Here is a 12649-nt window from a genome sequence, read left to right on the forward strand (position 1 = left end):
TATTCTCATGCATATAGTTGCATATCTAGACATTCTCATATATATTTAAATGATAAACTTCTGGAAAGTTTTACAGATTTTTACAGTTCCAGTGATTGATTGGATCTATAGCCTTTGAATTAGCTTTCTCCTTTCTGGTTTTGAGAAGCCTACTTTCTCAAGATTGGTATTTAGGCAGTGTGTTACATATCCCAGGGCCCCAATAATTACAGGTATAAACCTGAACTTGTAATCTGGATAGAGTAACTGCAGATTTCTCATTAGTTCAGCATAAGTATTCTCTTTTTCACTGATATTCAGCTTTATGTTAATGTTCACTGGACAGCTAATTTCCACAACTGTGCACAATTTCTCTTCTCTATCCCCTCTGTCTTCTCCACCCTACCTCCATCCCATCTTAATTTTTTTTGCTCATTCATTCTTAAAATTTATGTGGTTTAGAATACGTTGACCGGTGGTATGTAAAAAGCACTATCCGAATCGTGGCCGATGCCAGCGCTGCCTCGACTGGCTTCCGTGCCGGTGGCACGTAAAAAGCACCATCCGAATTGTGGCCGAAGCCAGTGTCGCCTCGACTGGCTTCCATGCCGGTGGCACGTAAAATGCAACAATCCGACTGTGGCCGTTGCCAGCCTCGCCTGGCACCTGTGCAGGTGGCACGTAAAAAACACCCACTACACTCACGGAGTGGTTAGCGTTAGGAAGGGCATCCAGCTGTAGAAACATTGCCAGATAAGACTGGAGCCTGGTGCAGCCTTCTGGCTTCCCAGATCCCCGGTCGAACCGTCCAACCCATGCTAGCATGGAGAACGGACGTTGAACGATGATGATGATGATGATGATCCCAAATCATTATGTCAGGTCTGTTGATCTTACAATTTATTGAGATCTTCAATGGTACATTCCACCAGCATTCATTTTCATTATGAGTGGCTATGGCTTCTACCATATTGTGGGTTTTTATTTCTTTGTCCTCAGGATTATCCTTCCGATGGATTTCATTATAGAATGTATGTATGTATGTATGTTTGTTTGCTTGCTACAAATATAGTAGCAACATGGTCATGTACACAATCCATGGAGATTTCATAATTAAATAACATGGTAATCAATAGCTATTTTCGGACTCAGCTGCTGTTGTTGTTGTTGCTGTTGTTGTTGTTGTTGCTGCTGCAATTTGATATATACAGAAATTAGTTGGCAACTTGCTTCTCAATGTTTTGGGGGTTGGTTTATGAAATGCGACATTTGAATTAATAATTGTAAATGTTCTGACCTTGGAAGAGAGAAATTCAGTTTTGGTTTGAGTGGGGTTTGAACTGAGAAATGTGAAAACAACAACGTGATTACTTGAAATATTTTAGGCTTTCTTTTTTTAACATTAAAATTATATTTTTGTTAAAGGTTTTGTCAGGGAATAGAGGGCAACATCTAAGCCCTTTTTGAGGGTCTCTAAGACTGATGGAAGAAAATGCTTCTCTAAAGTTGCTCACGGGCCAGGTGGAAGTATTTACTGTTTTGTTCCTGTCAGTTCATCACACACACACACCCTCCACTATCCCCTCTTTACTACTTATACTCCTTCCACTGTTCCCCGTCGATATGCCCCAATACATCTCCAACATCATCTATTTCTCTTTCTCTCTCTCTCTGACTGACTGCCTCTCTTTCTCTAACTCACTCTCCCCTCCTCCTCCCATGTTCTGCTGGAGTAGCCAATTATCTCTCTCCCTCTGTTAACACTCTAACCTTCCATCTGGCTCTCAGCAACTTCCCTCGGTTCCACATCTTCTCTCAGCTGAACGGTCTTTGTCTGGCAAGCTACTCGGTGACCCCACTGGCACCATATAAAAAGCATCAATTCACTCTACAAAGTGGTTGGTGTTGAGAAGGGCATCCAGCCGTAGAGACCAAGCCAAAACAGCCAAATGGAACCTGGTGCAGCTCTCCAGCTTGCCAGCCCCTGTCGAATCATTCAACCCATGCCAGCAGGGAAAATGGACATTAAATGATGACCATGATGTACATATATTCCAAGTTATTGAAGTAAAATAAAGCAACCCTAAACCCCAAGAAAAATTTCCTCACTTTCATTTATTGTTCACATTCCTTGCTTGTATGGGATGGATATTTTGACAAGTCCCAACAATCTACCTTAGCATGGTTTCTATAGCTGGATGCCTCCCTAATGCTAACCAATTTTTCAGTGTGTACTGGCTGTGTTTTTTATGCCAACAACACTAGTGGGGGTGCCATGCAACCTGCAATTTCCAAGAGTATGAGCCCCAAGAGAGGCAGCTTCATTCTTGGAGACAAGGGGTTAAAGTATGAGAGAAGGGACCAGAGCAGACCAGGGTTTTTTTTTACAGTAGAGGAGCTGCATGGCTACTCACATTTTGGAAGAGAGAGTGGCAGTGATCAGGTGTAACTGATAGATTTAAATAGTGGTGTTGGGGTGTCTGTATGGATGGAATTAGGTGAGTAGGAGTAAGTGGTGGGTGGAGTATTGGATAAAAGAACCGGGGGTGTGGGTGGTTGGGTAAAGATTACAAGAGTGTGTGGGACTGAGAGATGAAGAATGGTTAAAGGAACAAATGCAATGAAGAACAAGTTTCAGCTTGAATTTCTGAAGTAACGAGAACTATGTCTTCAAGATTGAATTCATTTTCTCTGTTGCTTATTTAAGATTTTTGATCAAATTAGGCGCAGGTGTGGCTGTGTGGTAAGAAGTTTCCTTCCAAAGCACATGATTCCGGTTCAGCACATGATTCCGGTTCAGCACATGATTCCGGTTCAGTCTCACTTGGGCAAGTGTCTTCTGCTATAGTGAAAATTTACTACAAAAAAACAAAAGACGAAGACGGGTGTGTAAACAACAAACAGATGTATTAGGTTAATGCTTGGGATGGTGAGAAAGTCTTTTACGTTTCGAGCCTACGCTCTTCAACAGAAAGGGACACAGAAATAAACAGGGAGAGAAAATAAAATAAAATAAAATAAAAAAGATTTAGTGGCTAGCAGTCTATCATGGCGAGTGTGTACCTTGACAGCTGGCGTTGGTGTGTTTATGTTTGCGTAACTTAGCAGTTTGGCAAAAGAGACTAATAGAATAAGTACCAAGTTTTACAAAAAACAAAACAATAATAAGTAATGGTTTAGATTTGTTCAGTTAAAATTCTTCAGGGTGCTGCCCCAGTATGGTCACAGTGTAATGACCAAAACAAGTAAAAAAAAAAAGGGCCATGACCATCCATTAAGATTTCCAGGTGTAGTTTCAGAAGTAATGGTGGTAGAGGTTGAGATGGTTACTAAGAATAGAACTGTTTGGATTTTCAGATTTGATTCCTTTTATGTTTTTGCTTCTCATTGCAGAGTTCTTAACTTTAAAAGAGAAATTTGAAGAATGTGATAAAGATCTCCAGAGAGCCAACAAAGTAAGTGTTTCCATCTTTTCACTTGTGACCTAAAATATTCTGTGTGATTCATTTAGTATTCATTATTTTATTAATATTTGAAATTCTTCAAATATGTCCATTATTTCTTCGAAAGTATTTTCTTTTTTTTTTTTTTACCTCAGAATTAATTTAATATTTTACTTAAGCTATGGAAATTATTATTTAGTGGCATTTTTTTCCCAGCTGTTTATGGCCTGAGTTCAAATCCTGCCAAGCTCAGCTTTGCCTTTCATCCTTTCAGGGTCCATAAAATACAAGGTTTGGTAACAGAGCTAAAGTATGCTGAGTAAAGCCACCTTCAACTCGGTCGCACATGATCACTAAGCTATAATGTTCTTGCTCACTTTTGTTGTTTAAAGAGTGCAGAGTGTGGTCACCTCACAACACCACAGAGATTCCATCAGTGACCATGGCAGAAAAAATGTGTAATGTGTGTGTGTGTGTGTGGAAAGAGACATGGCTTGGAAGTTATGATGGCCAAGAATCTCTCCAAAAAACAGTTACCACTAGGAAGGTAAAAAATTTCCAAATGCCAAGGAAATCCAAGAGCCTGCAATGAGGCAGCTACTTGCTATCCTCAAAAAGGATTTCCAGGAATGCTTCCATCAATGAAAATCATCATCATCGTTTAACGTCCGCTTTCCATGCTGGCATGGGTTGGATGATTTAACTGAGGACTGGCAAACCAGATTCCTCAATACCAATGTTTTTGGTGTTTTTTTTTATCCTTGGATATTTTCTTTTCTGTTTTGACATTTCTTTTCTCGTTTTTTTCAGGTGATCAACAAAAGCAAGAAAGCAAAGGTAATTAAATAAACATTTATTTTTATTTGTTTTTGTAAAATTCCTGGAATGTCTCTATCCTTCAGTTGTTTCAGTCATTGGGCTGTGGCCAGGCTGGAGCACTGCCTTGAAGGCTTCAATTGAACAAGCCCACTTTAGTAATTACCCTTTTTAAGTCTGGTACTCATCCTGTTGAGCTGCTACGTTATAGGAATGTAAATAAGGGTTTTTTGAGACTAGGAGATTGTGGATTTTTTTTCATATTGAAGTACAAAAAAAAAATCCACAACCTTCCACCTCAATAAACCTCTATTTTCCCTGAAAGTTGTTTTTTATATTTTTTAGGGATTGCTTGAAGCTGACTTTCTCCCTACACCTCGATTCCTGGATCTTAATATTTATATGTCACTTGTTCCTAATCTAGTAAATGCTCTGTAGAAGACATGGAAATGAAATTATGCAGCCCGAATCTTATCTACCCCAATCCTTATCTCTTGTATGTATGTATGTATGTGTGTGTGTCTGTGTGTGTGTGTGTATGTATGTATGTATGTATGTATGTATGTATGTATGTGAGTGTGTGTGTATGTATGTATTTTTTATTTTATTTTTTAAAATTTTATCTAGTTTCAGCTCACGAGCTGTGGCCATGCTGAGGCACCGCATGCATGCATGCATGCATGTATGTATGTATATATGTATGTATGTATGTATGTATGTATTTTTTATTTTATTTTATTTATTTTTTTTTTTATCTAGTTTCAGCTCACGAGCTGTGGCCGTGCTAGGGCACCGCATGCATGTATGTATGTATGTATGTATGTATGTGTGTGTGTGTGTGTGTGTGTATGTGTGTATGTATGTGTGTATATAGGTGTATATGTATGCATGTATGTAGATGTGTGTATGTATGTAGGTGTGTGTGTGTGTATGTATGCATTTTTAATTGGTTTGGATCTTAACGATAATTGGTTACCAACTCTAGCCTACAGTTGATGTGTTCCAGCTGAATTCCTACTAATATTTCTAGAGACTGAATTTTAATTGCAGATTGGTTTTTTTCATCTTCTGATAGTTCAAAGATGTTTGATGAAATGGTGGGAAATTTACCATATAAAATAATGCCATGCTATTGAAACATTTGTAGTATGAACTGAACTGTTGAAGCCATCTGCATTTATTTTATATATATATATATTTGTGGCATGTAAAAAGCACCCACTACACTCACGGAGTGGTTGGCGTTAGGAAGGGCATCCAGCCGTAGAAACACTGCCAGATTTGACTGGGCCTGATGAAGCCTTCTGGCTTCAGACCCCAGTAGAACCGTCCAACCCATGCTAGCATGGAAAACGGATGCTAAACGATGATGATGATGATGATATATATGTGTGTGTGTGTGTGTGTGTGTGATTATTATTTTATATATATATATATATAGGTTATGGGAGGTAATGCTATCAAGAAGACCCAAAGGTGTCGGGTATTATTGAGTAAGTGCTATGGACAGACTATAGTTAAGCTCCAGGTTTCCAACGTAGGTCATATATTAGCATGCATATACATATAAAAAATTAACAGAATGAGATAAAAATCCAAGGCTGTGAAAGATTTCAGAACATTTATAAAGAGAAGGTCTTACAGCTGTTTCTTGGATATTTTATATATCCCTTCATCAGAGACGGTGCAAGAAAATGGTTAAGGAATAGAATAACTAGAATAACTATTGCTTAACCATTTTTTCGCACCGTCTCCAATGAAGGGATATATAAAATATCCCGGAAACAGCTGTAGTTTATTGTTCCTCACCTTCAAGTGCATTCTCATGGCTAAAGGTTGTTTTGACTCTTATTTCTAGCAATGCTGGTGCCTACTTAGACACTTAGTCACTTTAGTGATGTCTATAGTTCTGCCTTTTGGTTGTAAATTGTGAATAAGCCACTTTAATCATATACATTAAACGATGATGATGATGACAATGATGATGATGATGATGACGATGATGATGATTTATATATATCATCATCATCATCGTCGTTTAACGTCTGCTTTCCATGCTGGCATAGGTTGGACAGTTTGACTGCGGACTGATGACCCAGAAGGCTACACCAGGCTCCACTCACTCATAAGGGAATCTTACATTGCTTATAAACGCTATATTTGAAAGGACTCATTTTAAACTCTGTTTGACATTTGGACTTTACTCATAGGATATTGGAATATTGCATATATACCATTATGCCTAAAAAATGGATTTACAACTTCAATACCCATACATGTCTTGCATCAATTTTCTTTCCCCCACCTCACTCCCTATTTTGTATCACATCTAAACTAACTATGACTTAGCTATCCTCTCACACCGTCTCTGATGAAGGGATATAATTAATTAATATCCTAGAAACAGCTGTAAGACCTTCTATCTATAAATGCTCTAATATCTACACAGCCTTGGTTTTTTATCTTATTACACAATAAATTCCTATATATATGTATATATATATATAGAATAAAACTTTATATATAAAGACTGTGAAATTCACGAATTGACGAACACGGAAAACAGACAGTCATTCAGAGCCTTCATTCTTCAGTCAGAAACCGATTCATCATGGCAAATTTCGGCTGTTTATTATCGTAACGTACGTGCACCAATCCATTTATGTTTGTTATATATATATATATATATATATATATCCTTGTGAGTGGATTTGGTAGATGGAACCTGAAAGAAGCCAGTCATATATACATATATGTATGTGTGTGTATATGTTTGCATGTTTGTGTTTATCCCCCTCCCTCTCCCCAACATTGCTTGACAACCGATGCTGGTGGGTGTGTTTACGTCCCCCATAACTTAGCAGTTCAGCAAAAGACACCGATAGAATAAGTACTAGGCTTACAAAGAATAAGTCCTGGGGTCGATTTGCTTGGCTAAAGGCGTTGCTCCAGCATGGCCACTGTCATATGACTGATACAAGTAAAAGAATAAAAGAATATATATATATATATGTATATATACATATATATATATATATATATATATATATATATATTATATATATATATATCCTTGTGAGTGGATTTGGTAGATGGACCTGAAAGAAGCCAGTCATATATACATATATGTATGTGTGTGTATATGTTTGCATGTTTGTGTTTATCCCCCTCCCTCTCCCCAACATTGCTTGACAACCGATGCTGGTGGGTGTGTTTACGTCCCCCATAACTTAGCAGTTCAGCAAAAGACACCGATAGAATAAGTACTAGGCTTACAAAGAATAAGTCCTGGGGTCGATTTGCTTGGCTAAAGGCGTTGCTCCAGCATGGCCACTGTCATATGACTGATACAAGTAAAAGAATAAAAGAATATATATATATATATGTATATATACATATATATATATATATATATATATATATATATATATATATATATATATATAAAACTAATACTTCCTGAACTGAATCTGGACTTTCCAGTCTGGTGGTTTTCATCCAACTCCTTATCTTCTCGTTATTTGTAATGACCGGAATCACATCGTTTACCATAAAAGCTGCTGATCTTTTGAGATCTGAAATGTAAAATGTCAATGACAGAAGAAAAAAAAAAAAGCAAAAAGAAAATCAGGAAAATTTCTAAGAGCAAGATATTTTTTTATCTTTTACTTGTTTCAATTAGTGAACTGTGGCCATGCTGGAGCATTGCCTTGACGGGTTTAGTTGAACAAATCAATCCCCAATGGCTATTTTAAAAGTGTGGTGCTTATTCTATTTGGTTTCTTGTTAAATTGCTAAGTTACAGGGATGTAAACAAAGCAACATTGGTTGTCAAGCAGTAAGGGAGACACCTCCTCCCCCACACAAAACAGGCTTCCACACACTTTCTATCTACCTCATCCACTCACAAGCCTCTTGTCAAACCATTCAACCCATGCCAGCATAGAAAACGGACATTAAAAGCCGCTGCTGATGTCTCTAGAAGTTGATCTTTTGTCAACCAGTTTGGAACAATATTTGTGCTCACATTGTGATAGACAACCTCTTAAGCAACTATTTCTCTGAATTTTTTGTCTTTATATACATTTCATCGTTTCTTGGTTCCACAGTCAAGTACAATGCAGTGACATTTTCAGAAAACATGTGAACATGATCGATGCTAGGACCGCTTGACTGGCCCCTCTGCCGGTAGCACCATCTGAACGTGGCCGATGCCTGTACCCCCTGACTGGCTCTTGTGCTGGTGGCACATAAAAAGCACTGTCTGAACGTGATCGGTGCCAGGACTGCGTGACTGGCCCCCGTGCCGGTGGCATGTAAAAAGCAGCATCTGAACATGGCCAATGCCAGTATCTCCTGACTGGCTCCTGTGTCATTGGCACATAAAAAGCACCATCCAAAAATGGCTGATGCCAGTACCTCCTGACTGGCTCCTGTGCTGGTGGCACCCACTACACTCCTGGAGTAGTTGGCATTAGGAAGGGCATTCAGCTGTAGAAACATTGCCAGATTAGATTGGAGCTTGGTGCAGCTTTCTGGCTCTCCAGTTCTCAGTCAAATCGTCCAACCCATGCCAGCATGGAAAATGGCCATTAAATGATGATGATGATGTGACATTCATGTCTTTCATTATTGTTGCCAACCTAAATTTTGTTATTTCTGGCCTTATGGTTAACCTTAACTATGACATTTTCCCTTAATATACCACTGTCTGGTTAAGAAGCTTGCTTCCCAACCATGTGGTCTTTGGTTCAGTTCCACTGTGTGGCACCTTGATTAAGTGTCTTCCATTTTAGATCTGGATTGAACAAAACCTTATATGCGAAATTGGTAGATGAAAACTGAAAGTGTGTGTGTCTGAGAAAGAGTGTCTCTCTACCTTTTTCTCTATCCTTGTCCTACTGGGGTAGCCAAGTATACCCACTATAGTAAGGTAACTATCCCTGTCCCTCTGTTATAGTCTGACATCTCGCCTGGCACAGCCATTTCCCTCAGTTCCACATCCTTTCCTTGTTTAGGGGTCTTTGTCTTGCAAGCTACTTGGTAACTGGCTGGTGCTGGTGCCCAATAGAAAGCACCTGTCCTTATTCCACATAAAAAGCACCCAGTATATTCTGCAAAGTGGTTGGTGTTAGGAAGGGTATCCAGCTGTAGAAACCAGGGCCAAAACAGGCAGTTGGAGCCTGGTGTGTCTCTCCAGTTTGCCAGCTCCTGTCAAACTGTCCAGCCCATGACAGTCCAGGGAAAATGGACATTGATGATGATGATGTTGTATGTGTGTCCCCTTGTCCTAACACCATGCGATGATTGTAAACAAGCATCACTGTCATACAAGCAGTGTTGTTTGTTTCCAGTCTTCTGTGGAAAAAAAATAAACAAAAGCCTGGCCATGAGAAATATCCTGCCTGAAAATACGAAGGTTGGTGACAGAAAGGGAATCCAGCCATAGAAAATCTGCCTCAACAAATTCTATCAGACTCATGCAAGTATAGAAAAGTGGACATCAAATGGTGATGATGATGATGATATACCTATTTCTTTATTGCTCACAAGGGGCTAAACATAGAGGGGACAAGCATGGACAGACACATGGATTAAGTCGATTACATTGACCCCAGTACGTAACTGGTACTTATTTAATCAACCCCGAAAGTATGAAAGGCAAAGTCGACCTCGGCGGAATTTGAACCCAGAACGTAACGGCACATGAAATACTGCTAAGCATTTCGCCCAGCATGCTAACATTTCTGCCAGCTCACCGCCTTGATGATGATATACCACTGTCTGCTAAACTATTATTTCTCCCTACCACCTCAGTCTTGTGAACAACACTAAATACAATTGACATCAATAAATATAATTAATGTGTGATTAACACCTAAACTAGCCAATTATTCCCTTCATTTGTTGCTAATTCCTAACATTTGTGAACTGTACCATTCAATTTTGGCATTAATCCAGCTCACAAGAGCTACAAGAGAATATTTATGACTTGCTTCAGTTGCTGGTAGAACTACCAAATCTTAAAAAGGAAAAAAGAAAAAACCCAAACAGTTGTCTTAAGTGCTAACATGATTCATTCTTCATTCTAACACTTATGACAAACCCGTTTGTCAACTTATTTCTGTTGGAATATACTGGCTTCGTTTTCATTAATTTTCTCAATGATGAAGATTTTGATAAAATAACTTTATCATAGTTAACCCTTTTGATACCAGCCTATCTGAGACCATCCTTGGTTCTATGATAGAAATTTTCCTGTTTTAAGTGATCTTTCAAAATTTCATGTTAATCCAAGTTTCAAATACCTATTTTTTTACTACCCACAAGGGGCTAAACACAGAGAGGACAAACAAGGACAGACAAACGGATTAAGTCAATTACATCGACCCCAGTGTGTAACTGGTACTTAATTTATCGACCCCGAAAGGATGAAAGGCAAAGTCGACCTCGGCAGAATTTGAACTCAGAACGTTATGGCAGACAAAAATCGGCTATGCATTTCGCCCGGCGTGCTAACGGTTCTGCCAGCTCGCTTCAAATACCAGCTTAATAATGACAAAGTTATTTCACTAATTGTTCGTTATTTTTGAAATTAATAGAAACAAAAGCAGTGTCTTTCAACAGGAATAACCTTAACCCCAACAAAATGGTAAAGTTGGTGCTTAGAATATAAATGAACATGAAAGTTTGATGGAAGTTTTAAATTTAGATCATTTTAGGACAGGAAGTTTGAATAGGAAAGAATCAGGAGCTGTTTCAGGTCGGTTGATACCAAAAAATGGTTAAGATTGAGGTTTATGATATGAATGTTGATTTTTAGTCATGTTCTTAGTCTGCCCTTATCAGTTCCCATTTAGACATTTTGTAATGGCAGCTAACTGAATGAAAATTTTGTTATATGTTTCTTATTATAACTATCTTATTTTTCTTCTGGTAAAGCTAAACTGAAATTTGGAACTTAGAACATTTGGTCTTTAATGATGTTTAGGAAGGTTTATTGTCCTAAACATCATCCATGTTTGGCTAATAACTAAACTAACCAATTATTCCTCACCAAGGAAATGACTAGTGACTGAGACCTTTGGAAATATGATGTGCTTGAGAAGACCCGGCAAGCCAAATGTGACCATAACCTCGTGGCCTGTGCCAGGGGCGTAACCAGCCACTTGTGTGTACCTTTTCCTTCTTTGGACACTACGCTTTGCTTGCGAAGACCTGTTGAGGCAAGTGAAATCGAAATCAAAATCAAAGTGAAATTCGATGACGGGCACGAGCACCATACGAGCGTGATCGTTGACAGAGTGGCTAACCGGCTTCCGTGCCAGTGGCACATAAAAGGCACCATTCGAGTGTGATCATTACTAGCTTCGCCTTACTGACACTTGTACCCCATGCTAGTAGGGTGTTAAGAGCACCATCTGAGCATGATCATTGCCAGAGCGGCTAACTGGCTTCCATGCCGGTGGCACGTAAAAGGGCACCATTTGAGTGTGATCGTTACCAGCATCGCCTTACTGGCACCTGTGCTGGTGGCATGTGTAAAAAGATTCAAGTGAGGTCATTGCCAGTACCACCTGACTGGCCCCCATGCCAGTGGTACGTAAAAAGCACCCAATACACTCTCGGAGTGGTTGGCATTAGGAAGGGCATCCAGCTGTGGAAACTCTGCCAGATCAAGATTGGAACCTGGTGCATCCATCTGGTTCGCCAGCCCTCAGTCAAAATCGTCCAACCCATGCTAGCATGGAAAGCAGACGTTAAATGATGGTGATGATGATATATATATATATATATGAGGAGAGATGTGTGAAGAAGTGCTACTCCCAAACTATTGAAGGAATCCGGAGTAGAAGTAGACCCAGGAAGACATGGGACGAGGTGGTCAAGCATGACCTTTGTACGTTGAGCCTCACAGAGGCTATGACGAAAGACCGAGACCTCTGGAGATATGCTCTGACTTCGAATACCTGACAAATGAAGTGAGTTCATGGCTTGCAGGACGGCCTGCTGTGCTAACCTTGAATCGTAGACTTGAGGAGACCTATTGAGTCAAGTACGTTAACACCAACATCAAAATGAAAATCAAATGGACATTGTAGTTAAGATACCCGTGCTGGTGACACGTTAAAAGCACCGTCCGAACGTGGCTGATGCCAGCGTGGCCTGACTGGCGTCCGTGTCTGTGGCACGTAAAAAGCACCAACCGATTGTGGCCGTTTGCCAGTCTACCCTGGCCCCTGTGCCGGTGGCACAAAAAAAGTACCCAATACACTCTTGGAGTGGTTGGCATTGGGAAGGGCATCCAGGTATAGAAACTTTGCCTGATCAGACTGGTACCTGGTGCAGCCTCCTGGTTTCCCAGACCCCGGTCGAACCGTCCAACCCATGCTAGCGTAGAAAACGGACGT

The 12649-nt window shown here is 39.6% G+C and overlaps 1 protein-coding gene across 1 annotated transcript in view; it reads left to right on the forward strand.

The window, feature by feature from the left end:
- LOC115210701 (GRIP1-associated protein 1) overlaps window positions 1-12649 on the forward strand; it is a 138742-nt gene that overhangs the window by 60919 nt on the left and 65174 nt on the right. The window contains exons 3-4 of the mRNA XM_029779386.2: window positions 3373-3434; window positions 4233-4259. Of these exons, the coding sequence (XP_029635246.1) occupies window positions 3373-3434; window positions 4233-4259 (89 nt within the window). The remainder of the gene's footprint in view (window positions 1-3372; window positions 3435-4232; window positions 4260-12649) is intronic.

Source organism: Octopus sinensis, linkage group LG4 (assembly GCF_006345805.1).
Source record: "Octopus sinensis linkage group LG4, ASM634580v1, whole genome shotgun sequence".
Classification (NCBI taxonomy): Eukaryota; Metazoa; Mollusca; class Cephalopoda; order Octopoda; family Octopodidae; genus Octopus; species Octopus sinensis.